The sequence below is a fragment of the Tauraco erythrolophus genome, chromosome 18 (genome assembly GCF_009769465.1).
Source record: "Tauraco erythrolophus isolate bTauEry1 chromosome 18, bTauEry1.pri, whole genome shotgun sequence".
Lineage (NCBI taxonomy): Eukaryota > Metazoa > Chordata > Aves > Musophagiformes > Musophagidae > Tauraco > Tauraco erythrolophus.
The window spans coordinates 11,803,554-11,826,019 of record NC_141482.1 but is presented as its reverse complement, the minus strand read 5'-3'; the positions used below and the strand labels follow the sequence as shown (position 1 = coordinate 11,826,019).

The 22,466-nt window shown below is 49.7% G+C and overlaps 1 protein-coding gene across 2 annotated transcripts in view; it reads left to right on the top strand.

The window, feature by feature from the left end:
- The window catches only part of PMEPA1 (prostate transmembrane protein, androgen induced 1), a 46,293-nt gene that overhangs the window by 8,227 nt on the left and 15,600 nt on the right, over positions 1-22,466 (top strand). The window contains exon 2 of one of the 2 annotated variants that reach the window (XM_086622987.1): positions 8,138-8,176. The exons of the other annotated variant lie outside the window; for it this stretch is intronic. Within the exon in view, the coding sequence (XP_086479113.1) occupies positions 8,138-8,176 (39 nt within the window). The remainder of the gene's footprint in view (positions 1-8,137; positions 8,177-22,466) is intronic. 2 annotated transcript variants of the gene reach the window in all.

The window sequence follows — 22,466 nt, the reverse complement described above, 5'->3', positions numbered from 1 at the left end:
ATCGGAGAAAGAAGTGGGTGTATTAAGGATGATGGAATAGGTGTCAATTACATTAGTGAATATAACCGGTTAAGTAACACTAACCATTACTCAAAACCACATCTGCTCATTGCTGAAGATCATGACAGTAGGTCCTATTTAAACGTTAACATAGGTCTGATATGAGAGATGGATTGAGTGTCTAATTTGCCTCCTAAGGAGCTCGCCATCCTAACTGCTGTGATAGTCTCTTCTGCCTTCCTTGAGATTTAAACGTTAAGTTGCACTATGAGTGTTTGTAGTGGCAAAGTCCAGCTCTTTGCTGTTGCAAACCTCAGTCATTATATGCTTTACATGCAGAATTTGGCCTAATACTTAATTAACCTGCCATTGATGATCAGTGGTAGTGTTTCTCATTTGCACACCAAACAGAATGGCTGTGCAACATCTTAGTGGAGACAGTGGTGGTCTGGTAAGTTGGTTTTCCTTCCAAATGCATCTTCAGTGCTTTAGAATCTCAGAGGGAAGACGACCTGCATCTTATGAGGTAGCCTTCCTCTGCTTCCGTCCCATTTCACTATTATTTTTCCCCTTTGTAATGCTGATAACAGACCAGCCCTGACTGCAGCTGCGTCAGAATTGCTCTGTTCAGATTTTAGTCTTTTGCTTTGGGGGAGGCAGTTTGCTCCTGCTGTGCTCGCGGGCGGAGGAGCTGGGCCCCAGGGCTGGCACTTGGGTGCCTGAGTCGATGGTGAGAAGGAGAGAGTTTGAGACTAATGATAGAAAACAGCAAGGGCAAGAAGCACTCCTGGGGTATATGGGATGAGGGCAGCTGGCGAGCTTCCTCTGGACCGATTACTGCCAGTGCCTGCCAGCTCTTCAGTCGTGCACACTGCAGCTGGGCTTTGCACCTGACACACGTGTATCCGACAAGATCTTGCATTTGCAGAGCACGTGGTGGTCTCACAGTCCTTTAGAAACATCCCACGTCCACACAATGGATGAGTGTTGCTCCGGAGGTGAGCTGGAGGCACAGGTGGACCAGCGTCATGGGGTTTGGAAGCGGCTGTGGCCCCATCTTCCCAAGCCCCGAGAGACTCGTGCGGTCACTGCTTGGTTGTGTTCGATTTCAAAGGACTTGACTGGAGCACAGAGCTCATGGAGTCAAATTTCTGTAAATTGAATTTAAGCATTGGTGCTGGCCAAAAATGTAGAAAAAATTGGCAACATGTCTTTGTTGTCCTTTTACTGATGTTTTGAACCATTCCTGCTGCACCCTCGCTGCGTGTGCCCTCGCAGAGGGAGACGGGGCCCTGGCCAACCCACCGAGTACGCTGTAGAGGGGGAAGTGACCCAGACTTTTGCCCAAAGGACTGATGAGCCTCTCCTGATGTCTGAACAGCTTTCTTCTTCTGCCTTTGCTTTATTTAAGTCAACAGATTGTGTAAGCCACATGCTAGATTTACCTGCAGGGCAAGTAGGAAGGAAGCAGTGCCATTTGGATGAATTCCCAAAAGACATCTAACTGCTGAGCATTAAGACTAACATTTCCAAGCCCGAGTCCCTACAACCGTCCTCCTGAATCTGCTCGCTGCCTCCTCCATCCATGTGCGACGCACCCGTGGCTTTGGCTGCCGAGGACAAGTCCCAGGGAAGCTGCCTGCTGCGGCCGCTTGCCGGCAGGACTGCTGCAGGTTGAGCTCCGTGCTGAGTGAGCTTGGAAATTGTTCCCGTTAGTGATTTCTGTTTAATATTATGATTAATATTGTTATTTCTAATAAAAACCAAAAAATCCTTTCCAAAGTAAAGCTGTGCCCTGAGCCTCCTGCATCCTCCGGTGCTGTTTCCCACGGTGCTGAGGGTACCAGCTGACTGTTAGAGCCACGGGGGTGAAACCCACAGCTCAGCAGCTTGAATGACCCAGGTCAGGCTTGTTCTTGGTGCACGCTCCAGACTTGAAACCAGGCTGGGTTTCCTTGTGCTCTTCACAAGTATCGGTGCAATGAGACTGGATTCCTTGAGTCGGAGAGCATCGGTGTCCCTGGCGCTGGCCTGGGCTGCAAGGGCTCAGCTTCGCTGAGGGTGGGTATCTTGGCTGCTTTCCTGGAGGAGCAGGTCCTGCTTTTTCCGTGTTTTTTTTCATTCTTTCCACCTTTATTCCACCTTACCAAGGGTGATCTCTTGACTTCAATGGTTTAGAACAGCATATGCAGATTAGGGCCTTTAGCACTGAGCTTTGAAAGTACCTTGGCCTGTTAGATGCTGCCTTTAGGACACTTAAGGAACAACATGGCTTATGGACACTTGCTTCACACGATTCAGAGTAAAATTATCTTAAATTGCAATAATTTCCCATATAATAAACAGGAATCTCGCTTTATCGTTATATTACTGTAATGAGACATTTTTAAGTTCATTATCTCCCTCTCCAGCGTGCTCAGACACACACGCGCAAGGTGTGTAACACTTAATGATGACGGTCACTGATGTGTAATACAATGTTTTATATTTCTCTAGTGTGACTTATTCATAGCAGTATACACAAATCGCACCTTTTTCAGCTTTTGCTGTCAATGCAGGTGATGGCTGTCCTGCCGACTGATATGCCAGGGATGGGCTCAAGAAAAAGGGAGGGGGGGCAGAGGTCTCTGACAGGCGTTCTGCGTGCTCCCAGCGAGGCGTAGAGCAAACTATGGGGTTACAAATGTATTCGGTCTTGCTGATAGCTTTTAATCCTCATCATTCTCATGGGTTTTCTTGATAAATACTTCTCAACATCCATTGACTTGCCATCCAGGCCTGAATTGTAAGGAACAATAAACATAATGGACAGACTCAATTTAATAGATTCACTAAGAGCTTTTTATTAGTGCAGCCTTTTTTTTTTTAAAAAAAAAAAAGGAAAGAAAAAAGATGACTGCGTTTATTTAATTCAAATTGAGAAAGTAGCTCTTTCAAATCAGGGAAGCGTGCCTGAGTGGGCTCAGCTCAGCTCGTTTGGTTCTGTGGCGAGGGAAGGATCCGTCCTGCCGTGCAGCCCGCAGGGTGACAGCTGGTCTCGAGCGGGTTAACAGCCACGTGCAGATGTTCGGGAATTTCTCTTTTGACTTGATTGTGGAGTTTTGCTGCTCTTCAGACCACAAGTGCACTCCAGTCACAGCAGGTTCATGGGTTTGGAGATGCTTTTCATCCCCTCTTGTTCTTTCTGCTTGCTCGGGAAGGGATTGTGCTGTATCTTGCAGGCGTGTGTCTTCCTTGGTTACGCTTCTAGAGATTTGCAGATCCACGTTAAGCATCTATTAAATTAAGCAAAATGGCCTTTAGAAAGCTACATTTCAAGTGGAAGAAATGATTTATGTAACGTTAGGGGTATGTGAGGGGACCTAAATACAAGCTTAAATTGGCTGTTACGAAAATAGGTATAATTGGTTTTTTGCACAGTGATTTTACGGCTTCTGAGTTTAATGTCCTGATGGAAATCCTGTGTCAGGTCCCCGTGCAGCCGAGAAGATAGGGGTTGAGGAGCTCGAGTAATGGGGCTGGTTCTAGGGATAGCTTTGCCCTTGTTTGCAAAATCGGACCTACCTCTTGCTTGCTGAGGCTCTGCTTTATCTGAAAGGTGGCTGGAGCTGTGGTTTCCCCTCGCCTGCGTTTGCCCTTCGGTCTCTCCCTGCAGCACTTGGCCACCCGGCGCTGGGGCTGGGCAGGGGAAGGAGTGTCTCTTACTATGGCTGTAGCTACTCGCAGGTGGAAAACGCAAAACTCTTGCAGCTGTACCCTCTAACTGTGCACGTGCCAAGAACTGCAGCTTTGTTTTCCAGCCTGATCAATGCAGTTAGTTCAAGTTGTGTAATTTTGTAGCTGGAGGCACTTCTGTGGGCTTGGCGCGAGAGTGACTGCTTTGGTTCCCCCCTTGGGGAAGGCTGGGGAGGGTTTCCCTCTGAACTGAGGCTTCCCAGGTCGTGGCTGGGGCCAGGGAATGCTGTGGGGCTGTTACCCAGTTGTTCTGGTATTGGGAGCCTGAGGAAGTGGAGGATATCGTGTTTTGGCCTTGCATCCTCATATTAATCCAGATGGTCTTTCCCGTTTCTATATTTAAAGCCTTTCCGTTCTTCTGTCTGGAGAGACAGAGCATAGCCTCTCTTGGGAAAAGACTGACCCATCCTCTTTTGGAAGGCTGGCACCCAAGTAGGTTTTCTCCTTAGAAAATGAGGCTTCTCTGAATCTTGTTGCCAGGAATTGGAAGAATAATTATTTTTATTTAATATATCTTCAACCAGTTTAGGACTTTGAGCTAGTTTTCCTTTTAGCTTACTAAAGGTCTTGCAAGGATGAAAAAACTCTGTTGCTCTCCTAAGAGTGTCTTAGCCAACACATGGGAGGGAATCCTGGTGACAGGGCAGAAAAAGCTGAGATAAGATTTGTTTCTTCTTTGAAACTATCTCTTTTTATTTGTCTAAACAGTGTTTCAAAGAAAAATCTCTGCTCTTCTCTATCTTCTTCCAGCATTATAATTCTATATAATCACTTTTCTTTCTCAAAAAGAATAGGGCGTGATTTTTTTTTTTTTTTTTGCATAAGGAAGGGATAAATTCCAGATGTTGCTGGGATACACTTTTTGCCTCTGTTTAATGTTTAGTAGCTTTCAGTAAATATGCTCTGAGAGGTGGGGCTGATGTTTTTATTCCAGGGCGAATCATCTACAATAAATCCCATCTGCTGATGGGGGAGTGTATCTTGGGTGTGACTTGGTGCAGTTAGGAGCTGATCCTGGCTTTCATGCCTTGCAGAAAGGCAGTGAAGGCTGAGGCTGGCCTGAGTGCTGCTTTTGGGTCTTTGCCCTTGGTCCTTTGGGATATTTGCTCTCCGCTTCCCACCTTGCTGCCAAGTTCCAACTCCATGAATAAGAAGCACCATGCAGGGTTCCAGTCCCCTGCCCGTGCGGACTCTGGCGTGGGAATGGGCACTTCTGCTCTAAACTGACTCAGTGCTTTTTTGGGAGCAGCTCTGATCTGTGGGCAGCCCTGAGCGGGCAAGAGCTGCCCCATCCTGCGCAGGATGCCTGGTTCAGCAGGACTCTTCTAGCCGTGCTGCCAGCAAGCCAGGCTTTTTTTGGTGCTGGCGTTGCAACCCAGCAAAGAGCATCCGTGAACCCTGCAGCACAGCGCGAGGCCGGATCCAGGAGCTAGGCTCTGCGGATGGGCAGTCCTCTTCCCTCCTCCTGCAGCAAAGCCTTGACTTTTCAGTGCATGCAGTGCTTTTACCTGCTTTTGGAGCCTTCTTGCAGACTAAACCAAAAATCCTTTTCCAGCATGTGTTGCATGCAGGTGTTGTGGGACAAACGCAGCGGCTCCATTCCCTGTTTCATGTTTTCACCTGTTTAGACTGAGTACATCTTTGTTTTGTTGGCAGCCTCTTTGGTTGCACAAACAGTGTAAGACAAACCACTGGCAGGTGTTGGTCCAGCCAGTATAATTACTGGTTCCTTGTTGCTGCTGGTAGGCAGACAGCGTGAGCCACCCTTCGTGTGGAGCCGTCTGGCAGGACTGTGGCTGCAGAAGGGCTCCGGGCACTGATCCACCGGGAATATGCGCCGACTGCTCAGCCGCTCCTGTATCTCTTCCCTGCTGCTGATTGCATTAAAAAAAAAAAAGTTACACATATATGGAGGAAGGGAGGAGAGCTGAGGGTGGCTCTGGTCAAGTTTATAGCACTGACTTTAAGCAGCTTCTCGTTTGCATTTAAAAAGTTGGCAAAACGCACCAAAAGGCCAGATGTGAGCACGTGAGAACCAGGTGAGCTCGGGCGAGGCGAGAGGCAGCGTCCCAAAATCCCGCCTGACTTCAGAGGCTTCAGGCTGGCCGCTCCCACACATCCCAGGCTGTTGCCAAAACATCTCGGGTGGGACATAACGCGACGGGGCAACATGCCCGCGTGCGCAGGGCATCACGCCTGGGGAGCGCAGTGCTGCCGCGCCGAACGCCGGCGGGGAGCGGGGTGTGGGAGAGCTGCTGCTTTCTGCCCTTTTGGAAGTTTAACCAGAGGTCAGATCCCCATCTGGACAGCTGCAGGCATGGAGGCTCTGTGTCTCAACCTCTAACATTCCTTTGGAGTCCCACATCTTTTGGGCCTCCACTTTTTATCAACTTCTACTTTTCCCTTGGTCTCCCACTCCTTGTCAGCCTCCACTTTCCCTCAGCCTCTACTGTTCCTTCAGGCTCTTGCCTCTTTTCAGGCTCTTGCTGCTTTCAACCTCGTACCCCTTTTGGCCTCAACTTTTCTCAGCCTCTAGTTTTTCTTTTGGCCCCCTACCACTTTTGGGATTTGCACCCCTTTTCAGCCTCCACTTTTTCTCAGCCTCCACTTTTCCCTTTTCAGCCTCCCACCTCATTTTGGCCTCCCACCCCTTTTCCCACCTCCGGTTTTTCTCAGCCTCTACTTTTTCCTTCAGCCTACCTCCCCTTTTCAGCCTCCACTTTTTCTCAGCCTCCATTTTTCCACTGGCTTCCCACCCTCTTTTGGCCTCCACTTTTTCTCAGCCTCTGCTTTTCCCTTCAGCCTCCCACCCCGTTTTTGGCCTCCATGCTTCCTTTGGCCTTTCACTCCTTTTTTCCCACCCCTTTCTGGGCTCTGTGCAGCAGGCTGGCTGGGGTGGAGGAGGAGGAGGAGGAGGAGGAGGAGGACACAGCTTGTCGCCACACACTGGTGTTTGGCTCGGCAGAATCCCCTTCTCTCCCATCACGATCCCGCGGGGCGGCGGCGGTGCGGAGCGTGCGGAGGCTCTCGGCCGCCGCCGCACGTGTGCACAGTGGCTGTTGAACGCCTCCCGCGTGCGAAGCATTGATTTGCCGTACGTCTGAGCGCCTTCCTCTAAATCAACCTGACTTAAAGTCGGTGAGCCGACTCCCAGCCCGCGGATCCCGAGTTATTTAGCTGCTGCAGTAATTTACAGCGACTCTCTGACCCTTAATCTTTTCCTGGGGTGAAAAAGTTGCTTATCTCTGTCCTCTCAGGTGCATGGAAAGTAACTTTTTAAAGCTTTATTTGGGGGAATGACGTGTTAATATAACCCCTGGAAACTCCCAGCCTGCTCTCCTGCCTGCAGCAGGAGCGGGCGGTGAGGAGGGCACGGGGTGCCGCAACTCAGCATGTCTGGCACTGGGAGCCGCCCTCGCTGGCAGGTTAAAGGCCACTTTTATAGGCCAGTAGGACTCCTTTGGCATCAGACAGTGGCAGGCACTAATTAGTACCAATTAACCATTATCAGTGACAGACAGGCCTTATGGGCTTCATAAAAAAGTCTTCTCTGGTGAAGTCCCCTGCGGTGGCTCACAGTTCACCGGGCACTGAGGTCGTGCTGGTGGGGTCAAGGGGGGATCTGTGTGCCCTCATTCCATCAGTTTTGTGGATAATAATGCACTGCTCACCGACGGGACAGGTGAGAGAGAAGTCATGAGTTGTCTTCAATTCCAGACTTTTTGCTGCTTTGCTCCTCATTTGAAAGTACATCTGCTGGGCATTGCATCTGGGCTTTTGTGCAAGATTTTGCTGTGGATGTTCCTCTTCAGCAGCCCGCAGCCTCTTCCCCCCCCCACTGGGGATGGGGTGGCGGGGAACCCTGAGCTTTCACCGAGGCTCAGCAGCACGTAGGGGTCAGCTACGTGAGTTTGCAGAGGAGACAGCATGTGACAGATAGCCCACTGGCACCTCGAAGCACATGGGCTGGGGGTCTGGCAGTGTTGGACGTGGTGGGGGGGTCTCTGGGGTGGGCTGAGTGATGCCAAAAACTCCACAAGGCTTCGTAATGCTTCAGCATATCATCAGGCGAGTTGGCCGTGAGTGTTGGAGGGGAGTGGTCCTGGGGAAGCCCGTGCAGTGGCTTGGCTAGAGAGGAACAGGATCTTGTGCTGCAACTTCTGGTGTGGGAGAAGCATGTGGGGTTGTTACTGGGAGTGGGGAGCCCCAGCCTGTAGTGCTTTTGGTGCTCCTGGCTACTGCGGAGGTGGTAGGCTTGGGTGCAGATGTCAACCATGGTTGGCTACGGGGGAGCTCCTCAAGAATGAGTCCCCAGGTGGGGAGCTGGGGTGTGTGTGGCAGCCAGTCGGAGGTGGCTCCATCACTGACGGATGCTTTCTGTTTTTCTTTCAAATGTCTCCAGGCACTGAATGTTTAGGTCGCACCTTTCCAGGTAAACTGGGTAAGTGAAGTATTTAAAGAGTTGCCAAGATGTAATTGTGAAGGCTGATTGCATGATTGCAGCTGCTGTACTGTAAACACCCTGGTTACTTGCTTGGTGAAACGGGTGGTACGTTGCCTTGCCCTGAGAGCAGCAGGTATCCACTGTTCGGGGTGCAGAGGGGGATGTGGCCGTGTCTTCAGAGGCTGATTGTGCAAACCGGCTGGTTTTTGTCTGTCAGTAGCTGGCTGCGCTTTGGTAGTCCTGGATGGGATTTTTTTTCTTCTGCTGTTCAATGTTGAAACATCTTCAGAAGCCGAATGTCTTTTTAAGCGCAAGTACTCTTCCGTTTGCTGTTACTCTGGCAAACTAATGAGCACCATTACATTGGGGAAAAAGCTTTCACTGTATTTTGTGAAAGTAGTTTGACAACCTGAATCTTTTTGGGTTATGGCACTTCTGTTGAGTGTGGCAGTAGCTGCCCATGTTCTGGACAGACAAAACCAGGCGTTGGGAGCCCTGTTGAACCAGGCTGCTGGACTTGAGCTGAACTTGTTTGCTAAAAGGCCTTTACTGGTTTAAAAAGGCATTGTTGTAGTGTTTATGGGTCTGTTTCTCTCAGTTTAGAATTGAGTTTAATGAAAGTAGCTCAAAAGTAAGGCGTCTGTGCTCAAATGTGGTGTCCCAAGCCTGCTGGGGAAAAACCAACTAAATAAAGTCTTAACAAGTGGTGAATAAATGATTTTAATAAATGGCTAATCAATTGTTATAGATCCTGGGAAGTCAATAGAGCTTATGACCTTGGTTTATAACCATGCTCAGATCTTTAACATGTGTATAATACCTACAAATCATTCATTAGGCTTTTATCAAGCATCTGTTAGTAGAAGTCATAATCTAAAATAAGACAAAACCAAATTATTTCAGTTACTTCATTTCAAGCCTGATGGCACAATTTGGTTGCATAGCAAAATGGTCCTCGCTTATGGAAAAAAGCTGTAAAACACCACCAATCCCACCAGCAGTGTTATCCTGTTGTAAACACCAGGCAGGGGAACTGCAGGAGCCCGTGGCCGGGAGCAGCCAGTGTGCGGGGCTGACACAGCCCTGGTGCTGGGACACTCATGCCAGTCCATAGGGAAACTGTCCTGCAGCAGTCAATGATTTGTTTATATTTATTTTATATTAATGCCTTAAACAACAGATTTCAGCAGAAAAGTTGGGCGGGTGGAGGGAGCCCCAGTGTCGTGATGCTCTGAGCAGCAGAGCTCGGGGCGTTTTCACTCTAGCAAAAGGTGTTTGCTGTTGCTTGACTGTTGTAAAACTTGCACCCATTTTCTTGTCCTGTGATTTAAGAAAGTGTGTGAGCAGGGACGTGTTCCAGCTGTGCTGCTCTTCCTGCTTTCCCTGGTCTTCCCTGTCCCGTTTTGCGTGTATGTTTGTGCCTCGGGGAGGGAGGCAAAGATGCAAGTGAAAACATGCGGTTTTCTTAAAATATAAATAACAGAAAATTAAATATGATTTTTTGTTGTTGTTGTACAGTTGTTCCCTGCAGTCTCCAGTTGCTCACTCCTTTGCCAAACTCTTTGGGAGTTTTTAATCTTAATGGATGGATACTATTTGGAGCGTGGCGTGGGACACTAGCGATCTTGCTGCTCGCTTCATTGCGCGCCCAGCGAGAAGCTGTGTTTGCAGACATCGGTGCATGCCCAGAAAGTCTCCACGGGCTTCTGAAAGCCCCAGTCTGCCAGACATGGCTGTGACTATCAGGTGGCTTTTTGCCTCGCCTTTGTTGTGTGAGTTGTTGTCTGCAACTACAGCCTGGGCCAGTATGGCCAGACCTCACCACCTCCACCACCCGCATCCTCCCTGGTGCTGCCTGCGGAGCCAGGACCCTCGCGGAGAGACGCCTGTGCCCATCCTTGTTCTGCCTGGGCTAAAGCCCTGCCCTTGAGGGGTCAAAACACAAACCCTGGGCAGGGAGCACCACTCCAGACCGACCCAAGGGAGGTTTAGCTTTCACTAGGTTTTTTCATGTTTTTTAAACTGTTCCGCCATCTTCCTGCTAACTCCCGGATGTCTCCAGTGTGGATGCCAGACTCTTGAATTTCCATAAATGACTTGTGGATCTCTCTCACCTGCTGAGAGGTGAGAGGGGATCAGTTTGCCTGAGCCACAGCCTCTGCCCAGCGCTGTGCACTGGAGCACGATCAGGCACTGCCATCCTTGCCATGGGGAGCAAAAAGGGGTGCTGCAATTTTTGCTGGTTTTGTGTTGGCTCTCCTGCTTCTCACCGAGAGAGGCTGGGAATGAATGCAGAGAGTGAAGGGGAGATGCCCTCACCAGAGAGCCACTCATCTGATTTAGGAGGAGATGCAGTCCTTGAGCTCTTTAAAATCCAAGGGCAGGGTGGAGGGTTTGCACAAAACAGAATTCACAAGGTAAAATATATAAATAGATGAAAGCGCGTAGTCTACTGATTTCTTAGAGGTTTGAGTGAGCTCTGTCCGAGTGGACACACAGACCTCTCCTGTCTCGCAGAAGCTGGGTCACGCTCTGTATTCACTGCAGTGCTCCCCTGTGAAAATACTCGTATACATCATTCTTTATTTTATTGTTGCAGGTTTGAGCATTTTGTTATATTAGTCTAAATGGGTTTGTTTCCATAGCTGCATACTGCTGATAAAATCCCAGAGTAGGATCTCTCAGTCTCCCTGTGCATGTGTACCAAAAATAAATCACATGCAGTTGTCAGAAGACGAGCTGCTGCCGTCCAGGTGCCAAGCTGCAAGGAAGTTTGGGCTGGACCTCGCTGAGACTGCAGGCGCGTGGCATCTCGTGCCGGTGCCACCACGCAGCGAGCGTCCTGCTGCAGCTCCCAGCTCTGCAGGCACCGTTGGTGCCTGGGTGGCCCCAGGGACCTGGAGCACCTGGGAAAGGAGTTGATGGAGGAGGAATAATGTTTTGGAAATGGGGCAGGGAGTGATGGAGGCAGGGAGAGAAGAAACTCCTGGCCCTTCGCCCTTTTTTCAGGTAGAAAGGCATGGATGTGGTAGGATGTGTTGGTGAAGGATTGGCATCAGGTGGCTACCAGGATAATAACACTCCTGTCTTGCTCTGAATTCAGTATTCACCATCAGCTGTTAATATTTCACCTCTCATGGGGGTGGGAGAGGGGTGGGGGCATGCTTTTAATGGCTATATAAACTATCTCAGCTGCTGGGGCTGTTTTTGCTTGGCTTTTTGCTTGGCTTTAAACTTGGCTATAACTCCAAAAGTCCAGTCTGAGGATGGTGGAAGGATGGAGGTTCCTCTCTGGTTGTGGCCAGGGTCACAGGTCCCCTGTGGAGCGGTGCTCTGGGGCCAGTGAGTGCTGCTGAATGCCAGGGTGGTACCGCACCAGTGCCACCACCTCCGTGCCTGTGGGTCCCACTAGTTTCACTGTCTGTACAGCTGAGTTGGAGCACATCTGGTAGAAAACCTGGTTTCTAAGAGGTAATTTCTTTTCTTCAGGAAGAGTAAAACTAATGATTTTTGTTTTGCCAAAAGTTCTCATCTGTAGGTTGGCATGCTTTGGTGTGGGACCAGCCCTGCTGTCTGCTGGGAGTGCCCGGGGCGGGCGCTGCTCCCACTGCCTGCAGTGGCATGGTCAGGGCACGGCCAAGGGCACAGCTGGGGCGTGGGAGCATCCTGGGGAAAACCTTGTCCGGAGGGCGCATGGGGGGCGGCTGGCCGGGAGTGCTTCCCCTCGCTGCTCTGCCAGGGGTGTCCTTAAACTCCCGGCTGCTCTCTCTCCTTTAATGCATCTTTTTAAGTACTGGGTAATAGTGTTTTTTTTTTCTGGCGGAGATGAAGGAGCGCTTTTAATAGGTCTTTTGTTTTCTCTTTGTGCAGTTCCCTGGCAGTAACCTTCCATTAGCTCTGGCATTTATTTAGAGTGTTTGTATTTTTGTATGTGGAGACCTACAAGGCTGAGAAGCCAAGGGGCTTGGCCAGGGTCACACAAGAAATACGTGGTAGACCTGGGTCTCGCTTCAGCTTTTCTGAACGTTGAGCTGATCTCTAGGCTTGGTGAAGCGGGAACATCTTCGTTTGTCCCCTTTAAACTGAGACAGGGAAAGAAGAAAATAAAGGCTTTGTAGAAGGAAGCTTTTTTTTTTTTTCTCTCCTGTTGGTGATCTGCACAGAGCTGGAATTGCAGGATGGGTGCAGTTGGTGGTGTGAGGATTGTATGTGTGAAATACATGGAGGCAAAGGGAAACCCAGGGCTGGTCAGGCTGGAAATCCAAGGAGCTCCTTCATCTCCACTGGGTCCAGCTGTGCTGGGAGCTGCCCCGAAAGCTGCTGCTAAACCCTGTGCCAGCGAGGAAGGGTGGGCTGCGCGTGGCCTCCCTCCCTCAATAACTGGTGTGTTTTGGGGGCGATGCCTGTCGGTCGCTGCAGCTGGGGTGTGCACCGCTGCCGCGCCGTGCGTGTGTGCCTGCCTTGTCTGCGGCAGCACAATACTCGCCTTCACTCGCCGTCAGACTGGAGGTCTAGACGCTCCCCCCCTGCCTTTTGTTATCAGGGTCACAGGTTAGGGAGCGTTCCCAGCTGCTTTTCCCTCTGCTGGTCAGGAATCCTCCCCAGAATCGGGTGCTCCTCTCGGGACCACAGCGGGGTCCCCTCCAGAGGGAGTCACCCCGCGACCCAAGCACGCTTAGATTTAAAATTACTGTGGCAGCTCCCAGATAGAAATGTGCTTTTGAAATGCAGTTGGGATCACCCCCACTCCAGTTCTTGCAGGCACAGATGCTCAGCTGACACCAGCTCAATAGAAACCTTTTAGCCCTTGCCAGTAAGTCTAGAGCAAACTGCCAAAAAGCATTGAGGACCAAGATACAAAACGAAGTCAGGCCTGAGCAAAGTACTTACAAATGAAGGATGGAACTGATGTGCTCTGTCTCTTGATTTTTAGCACGAGATGCTTCAGTCTTGGGGTTTTGTTAAAATACAATGGCGGGATTTTAAAGGTTTTCTGCAGGTATAAAGCAAATAAGTTCCCCTAGCAACAAAGGAAAGGTTTTTTCCCTTAATGCAGACTTTTTTGACATGGAGCATTTGTGAAATTTCCCCTCCCCATTAAATCAAAGATGAGTTTTGCTAAAGAAGACATTTTCAATGGCCTCTAGACATATTCATAGATGGGACTTGAACCCTTGATGTGTATCTGCGTGTTCCCCCTCACCCCAGCCCACCCTGGCTGGCTGAGTGTTCTGCAGCTTCAGTGTTCGCTTGGCCTGGAGGGTGGCTCAGGAGAGCAGCCCTTCACCTGGAGGGGTGGGAGGTAAGAGGGCAGGGGGGGAACAGTTGAATGAATAAGTTGGTAGCAAGTTTCTTGCATGATTTCTTCTCTTTTTTTTTTTTTCTTCCTGACAAGAAGACATAACAAAAAATTGGCAGGTTCACACTTTTTATTATTGAATTAAAATCTATTAAATAATAACCGTGAGCCAAAACCTGAAATTGTGTTACGCAGTGCTCTTGGTAAAGTGAAATGCTTCTGGATCTGGCTCACATCTGCATTTTGTGTGTGTGTGTATTATGTGTGAAGAATGAGTGTATGAAGCTCAAATAGGGGTTTTAAATAGAAATAACACTGGCAGCTCTTTCTCTTTGAATCCAAGGCTATTATGTGTCTGGCTCTCGCCAACATGAATTGCAGAGGAAGTTCATGTAAACTCCATGGCTGATTTGACAGCTGCAAAGCCATGGCAGGTTCAAAGCCTGGACACTGTTGAGCAGAAGTGATGACGTTTTTCTATGTCTGGTGATTTGCTGGTTTGCAGACAGTGAGGAGGGATCCAGGGAGCCTGTTTCCCACTCCAGTCCAGGCACCCACAGCACTGATGTGGTGATGGGCATGAGGTATTGGGCAGTGGTGGCATTGCCCCCTGCCCTGCCGGGGTTTGGTGCTGCCGTGTCTTATTGAGCGGTCATGATTCTGGAGCCACTGAAAGCCATGACAACACAGGCACGTGGGGTGACTGCAGCTGAGCGTTCATCGAGGACCTTGTTTTAGCCTTATGGCAAAACCCACAATTTACGATCAGGTCAAGGCTTGAACTTCTTTCCTAAAGCTTTATCGGTGGTCTCGGATACTTCCAGTCTCAGGAGAATGTCACCAACTTGCACTGCCTGAGGGACACGGGGGAACATAGGCCATCCCACCGTTGGCAGTGGAGACACGTCAGCTGGGCAGGGCATCAGCCACCCGCTCCTCTCCCAGGACAGCGGGGATGCTGCCAAGCTCTGCTCCGTGCATCCCTGGAGGGGCTGTGCTGCAGGGTTGGGTGGGTCAGGCCCCTCCAGCACCATGCCTGCAGGCAGACCTGCAGTTACTGCCCCTGCGGAGATCCTCCTGTGGCACGGGGAGCACAGTGCACCTGTACACACCGTGGCAGCGGGAGCAATTTGGGGTTAATTCCTCTGCGAACCCGCAGTGCACCGAATGATGCTGCTCGTACAGGGTATGGAGGGAAATGATGTTAAATTAAACTCTCCGTAAGGGAAGAAAAGCATCCAGCCCCATTCTTTACTGCTCATTTTAGTAATTTCTTCCAGATAACCTACACATCTGTGTCAGTGCAATTAAAGCAGAAATTCTGTCTAATGAACAGTTGTAGCCCTTGGGCTATTGCAGAATGAGCGGTGAAGTTGGAAACAGTCTTATTAAAATAATAATTAAGAAACAAGGGTGGGGAGACGGAGGTGCAAATGAGGTGGTGGTGGGATGCTGTAGTGTGAGGAGTTTTGAACTTCCAGGGGTGACGCTCCTCACTATGTGTCCCTCGCCTATAGAAGCGACCATATGGTGCAGTTGGACTCGGGACTGGGCACACCCCAGCCCAGCTCCCTTGCCAGGGGCTTTCCATTGTGCCTTGTCACAACAAAATAAAGTCTTTTAAAAAAGTCGATCTTGCACTTTGTCAGAAGAGGCTGGCTGTAGGCCTATGGAGTGCTTGCTTCATCACGGTGTGGTAGCCATCCTGCTAAGCCAGATCAGCTGTTTTGCGTATGTATTATTTTTTGGATATTTTGGTTCTCCAACAGCTGATAAAGCTCAGGATGGGAGGAAAATGTTTCTTGTGTTAAACAGGATTATATCTGCTTTTGCTTTTTTCTAGAAAACCGTCCTTTCCCAGTAAAGAAACATGCCGTGTACACCCACATAGTTTGCTTTAACTTTTCTTTCTCCCTCTCCTGAGGACAGTGACTGCCCAGGCTGAGCTAGATCAGTGATGGAGACTGGCCAGTTTCTCTCATGTGAGATAGTTTATTCTTTTGCTTTGAAGTAAACTTAAAAAAAAAAAAAATTCCTTTTCAATGTTAACCCTTGGACTTATAATAGTGTCTCTCCAAGTCATCATTTTATATCGATAAATCAATTAATACTTGGAGCTGGCTTTTTCAAACTTAATACACACTGTTTTAGAAATGCTTGTGCTGCAGAAAGCCTGTGACATCTCAGATTAACAAACTAAAAAAAAAAATAAGCAAATGCCATAAAAAAAAGTCAAACAAATCCCACTGGAATGATACATTAGAATTATTTTAGTGGAATTTATATCTGAGCTGTGGGGTTTTTGTGGTTTTTTCTTTTGAAATGGTTGTGAACCAGAGTGATTACTTATCATTTTCATTTTAACTCCATCTGACAAATCGTTTTAGATGGTGAAAGCAATACTGCATCTTTAAATGGCCACTCTGTCAGCGCATCTTGCAGGGCTTTAAATGCCCTTTGTTATCGCAGTCTAGACAGGACGCAGGCGGAATATTTGATATGTTATAAGGCAAAGATTTGACAAGGTTGAATTAATTTACCGGCTTATTTAAAACGGAATTTCAAAACGTTTTTCCTTACAAACTTGTCTTTCTCTCTCCATCCTGTATTTTTTCTTCGAAGTTAGTACAGTGTGTTTCAACTGTTTAGACTGGGAGAGGAGACATTAGCTTACTGCAGCCTGCAGTACTTTAATTGCCCTTTTTATGACTGTCTAGACATCATGCAGATGCATGTTTGTGGTGAGAAGACATTTCCCCCTCTGGTTATACGATAGTCTGAAACCTTTACATTGCCTATCTCCTTACCCCCTCTGTCTTGGAATGTGCTTTACTCCCTCCATCTCTGAAAAATGACTTTTCCCCCTAGTTTTATTTTTTGAAGGACACTTCAGTCCCCGTTTTTCTGCTCTTTTCCGCATGCTTATTTGCAAATGCTAATGCTTTCGGAGGGGGAATAAAGGTATGTGGAGCAAATGGCTGTTGGAGCCCCAGGGGCAGGTCGGGGTGCGGGAGCCGCGGCCGAGGGGCGGCTTCGTGCAGCCGTCGGTTCGGTGCGATGTCCGGCGCGTACCTGCAGCTCCCTGCAAGCACGGCAGCACGTGTGTGCGCCCGTGTTTGTTTGGGTTCCCCTCGCCATAAGAGCACAGCCTTGCAGGCCAGGTTTAAGAATGAAAATATCGGCAAGATTTGAATGGGTTCGGAGTTTGTTATGCAAATCGGATGCATTAATTAACCCCGTTGCTATAGCTACTGCTTTATTGTTAAATGCAGTGAAAAGGGGACAAGCTGTGTCCGTGGATAATCCTCCCCTCTGTGCTCTTCCCCCCCTTCCCCGTCCTCCCGAAGTCGCCCTCCGCCCCGGTGCGCCGGCAGCTGCCGCGCTCTCCCGGGGGCCGGGGCGCCCACCCGCCGCCGAGCATCCTCGGCCCCGCGGGCAGGTGGCGGGTGGCCCGTGGAGGCGGCTTGAAAAGCCGGGCTAGAAGCCACCTCTGCGGAGGGGATGGACGAGCTGGGGGACCTCCTCTTCCCCCCAGCCGCCCCCAAAACCCATTGTTGGGGCTGACCTTGCGGGTCGGCTCTCCGCCGCCGGCCCGTGTCATCAATCTGCTGCGTGGGGACGGGATGGGGGTGCTGGGGACAATGGGACAGGCAGGGGGGACGCAGATGTGCCAGGGGATGGGGATGCCGCAGCTGGGCGAGGGGAGGCATGGGAACCCAGCTGCGTTCTTGACTCCAAAAACCGTCTCTGCTGAGCAAACGCTGCTGGGGTTGTACATGGGAGAAGAGCTTCTCTTTTTGTGTGTGCTTAAAACTAGCAATGCAAAACACTACAAGAAAACTTAGACTTTCCAGCATATCTGCTGTAGGAGTTAAAACCTTTCTCAGGCTGTTGCTACAGCTGAGGTGGAAGTAAATTTATTACCTTTAATTCTGTCAGATTTGGGGCGTTTTTCCTCACCTCCTCCATTCGCTCTGGTGTGTGTGTATATATAAATACGAATTTTTTTTTTTTCACATCTCACTGTGAGAGTATGCGCATGCATTCGCTCCCATCTGGTGGTGTTCAGACCAGTTCAAGATCTGAACTTGAATATCGCGATGACCAAATGCAGTGTGCGTGTCTGGGCGTTTAAATATATTTTGCATATTTTTTTCTGCAGTGCATAATTATGTCTGTAACTTAAGATTGTCCTTGTTCCGTGGGAGTAACTTACCTTGTGAAAGGTCACTCCTTTTGTAAGCAAAAGCTGCAAAATTATATAGATGATAATGGCGCTTAAGAAGAGGCAGAAAAGGGTGAGGTGTCCTGAACGGCTCGAGACGGGGCTCGGGAAATCCGGTGACAGTTACAGCCCTGTCATGACCTTGGCTTTGGCCAACTTGCTCAATCCGTGTTTCGACACCCGTCTGCGAGCTGTGCCTCAGGGCAGCCCCCATGGCACTGCTGCCCGAGGGCACATGTCCTGGAGCCCCCAGGGAGCTGCAGGGCCGTGGCCTCGGGATGGGGGCATGGCAGGGTCCCTGGCACCACTCATGGATACTGATGAGGAGCAGAGGTTCCCCAGCCACAGCTCGTGGTGTTTCCTGGCTTCTCTGTGCCTCTGCCGCATCCCTGAGCCTGGCGCTGGGTGTGAATTGATGGGTGCTGTGCTTGCAGCAGGGAGGCACAGGTGTTGCTGCTTTTGCCTGTGTCCTTCTTGGGGTGCCCCTGCTCGAGCTCTGGTCCCACAGGACTTGCTGGGCACCGTGCTGGGTTTGGGTGCTGGCACCAGAGCACCTGAGCTACCACTGGCTCCAGCGGGGCTGCGGCTGAGCCTGTTGGGAATGGATTGATGAATGGTTTTCCCATGAATAAGTGGAAATGGAAAGTTTTAGAGGACAGCCAGGATGGAGGGGAGTGGAAAGGGAGAACACAGAGGAGGAAGACCTGATAAAACCTGATATATACAACATTCAACTGGGAGAGGCTGTGGTCCATGACGGTAACAGCCATAAACCTCCATCCATCTCCACAGCCGTGCACTGTCACCATTGGCTGTTTTGCAGTGGGGTTTCCCCCATGGAGCAGGAAAGCCTGTGCAATCTCACTGCTTTGCAGGCAAGGAGGATGCTTTACTACTGCCTTCGTTTCTGTGCGTGCAACAAATGCTGCGTACTGGATCCTCGTGACCTGCAGAATTAAAGTTGCCTTGTTTTGATGGGCCTGATGACTAATGGAACACATATTCCTTGGTGTCTCCGCAGCAGCGGGAGGAGGGAGGGAGGGAGCAGACTACGGCACTTCTGGCAGCAGTCGGTGGCGTGCACCGGGTGACTGTGAAGCTGCGGGTGTCCTTTTGGTGCGAGGCAGCTCGGTTACAGCAGGAGACGGGGCTCAAACGAAGTTGCAATCAGAAACCCAGTTCCTTTAATTGCTGTTAGCTTTCTGGAGAGGTGACAAAGCCCTCCCTGGATGGAGCACTTGCTCTCCTCAGAGTGTCCGTGACTGGCAATTTGTCTGTTGAAACAGATGTGGGCAGCAACAAACATCTATTTCTATAACTAGAAACAAATTTGGTAATTGCCTCTTTCAACAGGACTTGCTCAAGCAGGAAATGAAATTCCTAAATGGCAGTTAGCAAAAGTATTTATAGCTAAGTTCATAAATGAGATGTGCTTTCCTTTGTCATGAGTTTCTGCTGGGTGGAAGGAAAAAAGTCTATGGTAGCAAGCCACATATTGATCAGGAGTGTTTCCAGGGTATACAAAAATACTTACTTATTAATGTGTTTATTTTTACTAGCTGTAGAGATACCTCTGACAAACAAACCTCTTTGGTCTTTCAGGGTCAGCTGGCAGAGTTTGATCCAGATATGTGTACTGTGTTTTTTTCACGCGTTCTTTGGTAATTTTTTTTTTCTGTTTCATGCTATTTATGATTGCAGACTGTAAACTCTTGTTCCCATGTCCCTCTCTGGATGCTCGTGTTCGAGGGGGTGAGGTGACATGCTGCCCTCGCCCCTGCCCCAGACATTGTCCAGGCCTGATGCCACTGGGGAGCAGGAGATGTTCTGGTTGTTCTCAGCTTGGTGGGGGCCATGAGCCATGCTAAGCATTTTCTAGCAAGCAAGCAAATTTACCTATCTTTTAAGTGCAAAATCAAAATTACTTTATTCTTTTAATCCAGTTTGGCTGTCCTTACCCTTGGGAGTGACTTCAAAAGCAAGGTACTTCTTCCAGTCATCTTTGTAGGCTGGGATCTGGCTTACTGTGCATAAAATACATTGTCTCGAAACTCTGGAAAAGGGGAGGGTGAGACAAATGGGCACAAAAAGGGATGGAAGGGGTTGACGTATGCAAGATTTCAGAGTTCGAGTCTTCCAAAGAACCTCGTTAGTTCCCATTGCTCTGAGGGAGCTGGTTAATGTCTTTAGGAGTTTCTCTAAACAAGGCTTCAGTTGACAGGTCTCTGCTCAGGGCCAGGAGATGTCCCGGCTGAAAGAGCTGTTGACCCTAGCTCTCATGTTTGCAATTTCCATGTAAAAGCTGGGTGCTGCCGTGCTGATCCTGCCTTTCTGGCCCTTGAATGCAGGTCCTGCTCCCCACAGCTGCTGCCGTGGCCATGCTAGCTCGGGAAGGTCACCTTTTAAGAACAGGCACAGCAGTGTGATCGGGACAGTCACTGCGTTTTTAGGGCTGAAAAATTTTCTGAGGCCTGAGCAGTCTGATAATTCTGTGGCCAAAAGCATGAAATGGGGCCATTTCCTTTAAAACAAAAAGGGAGTGGGGGTGCAGGATGAGGCCATCGTTTGCAGTGACTCAGAGGATGTGATGCTTGATTACCCGGGGTGAGAAATGAAGAAAACGAACTATATTAAACACAGTTGTGGACCAAGGATCGACACTCTGAACATGACTTCATGGGGCCCCATCACCCATTTTCCAGTAATGATTTTTCTCAAACCAGCTCCTTTTCTGAGTCCCGCTTGCTCTCTGCCCTCCTGCCCCGCTCTCAGGCTGCCAGCACTGAGTCGCACCGTGCTGTTTCTGCTGCGTGCATCAGAACTGGCCATGTTGAATCTGGAAATGCAATTTAGCTGTTAGCTGTACTGGTGATGCATGAAGCAGGGCCAAATCCAACTGGCTCTTTCCAACTGTCCTGCCTCTGTCACGGGCCTGATCCTGCTCTCTTTGATGCCTTGGTGTTGCTGCTGCAGCTCTGGCTTCAAGATGCTGCTGCTGAGTGCCAGCAATGACAATATCAAGATCATGCTCTGTATCTATCTCCAGAATTTCCCGTGCTGCCTTGTAAACAAATACAATTGTTGACAGTCTGATGGGCCCTTTGTATGTGGTTTATGGAGGTATTTAGTAGATAAGTGTAGCAGACAAATGCTAGTACACAAATATTGCAGTAAAGACTTTGCCTGATCTAATTGTTTCTAAGATGACCTAACAGACTAGCAGCGGAGGGTGAGTAATCTGCCATCTGAAGTTCTTTGTTCTTTCATCTCTTTTTCCTGCTCCACAGTCTCTAAGAGGGAGAACATTGGTCTCTTTAACAGTGGAGCTCAGCATCTGGTGGGTGAAATGGCCTCTGTGATCCAGGAGCAGTGCTTGGTGCTGCACCCTCTCTGGCAGCCTTTGGATTCCAGCTGTTGCCTGGAGCTGTTTTGGTTCTTTCTTAAATTAGAGGAGTTCAAATGTAATGTTTAGCATAATGGCCGTGTCCCCTTTCCAAGTGGGGCTGAGAAGGATGGGCCAGGGCAGAGCTGCTTGCACTGGGCTGTGTTGCTGCTGTGCCAGGGTATTTTTCTCCGTGCTGTATGTATGAAAAGGGGAGGGTGAGGGGCTGTGGTCAGATGTGGTCCCAGCACTGGCCCTGCTGACTCCCCTGTGGGATGCTGCAGAGTCCAAGCCCCCACAGCTGCTCGTGGAGGAGTTGTGAGCTTATTCCCTGCTACAATCATAGCTCTGAAGGGTGACTGGATTCAGATGGCTCTTCTCAAATTCACATTCTTTAGCCTTGAGTAGAAAAAACGAGGTCCACTCTTTGGCTACATGGCTTAACCCACATCCTTTCACAGAGGCTTTGATGAGCGTCTGGCATAACAACCGCACTTGGGCTGGACTCCATTCTGCTGAGTTTAACCCTCCGGTCCTTCCAGGGAGCCATATACTGGTCCATAGTGTGCCCAAGTTTTGGTATAACGTCTGTCCCCAGCTCTCTGGAAGTGCACTCGCAGCCCGCAGGCACAAATGCAAGCTCTCGGAGCAGGCATGAAACCTGCTCTAAACCGAGTTCGGGCAGGCGCGTACCGGGACCAGGCAGACCTCAGGCCGGATCTGCAGACCCCTCTTTGGTCCAGACCTGCTGCAGACCAGTTCAGTAATGTCAGCTCCCAGCGTTTCTGGTTCTCTGCTTGCAAAAGGCGGCGTGTCAGTATGTATAAGGCAAGATGGTACAGGGTGTTCTCAGCTTTCACTTTCCGAAAGTGATTAGGGCTTGTTTTTGTTCCCTAATTATTGGGGCATGCAAGGTAGCAGTAGGCTCTCAGCTGTTCGTGGCAAGGACTGTCCTTGTGCGTCTCCTTGTTCTCACCAGTGCCTCTGGGCACCACTGAAGCTGTGGTGCTCTGAAATGTCAGCGAAGACCGGGGAGGGGAGCAGGTCAGGCTGTCATGGAGCTGACAGAATGGATAAGGGTGTCTCTCCTCCTCCTCCTCCTCCTCTGCAGCCTCCTGATGCCCAAGCCCCTGCCCTTGCTGCCGCCTTCGGCCGGAGATGTGGGTGCTGAGAACTGCTGAAAGTCAGACCCATCACTTCTAGTTTACGGCAGCATCTCTGCCTACCCATTGGCAATAAGTTTCGTGCGAAGACGGCAGTCCAGGTCTGCTGGAGAAAATGCTGGATCATGTCCTTCTTCTGCCTGTCAAAGCCCATGGGTGGGTAGAGGAGCAGACAGGGTCCTCTGGAGCAGTGGCTGAGAAGGTTGCTTTGCCACAGG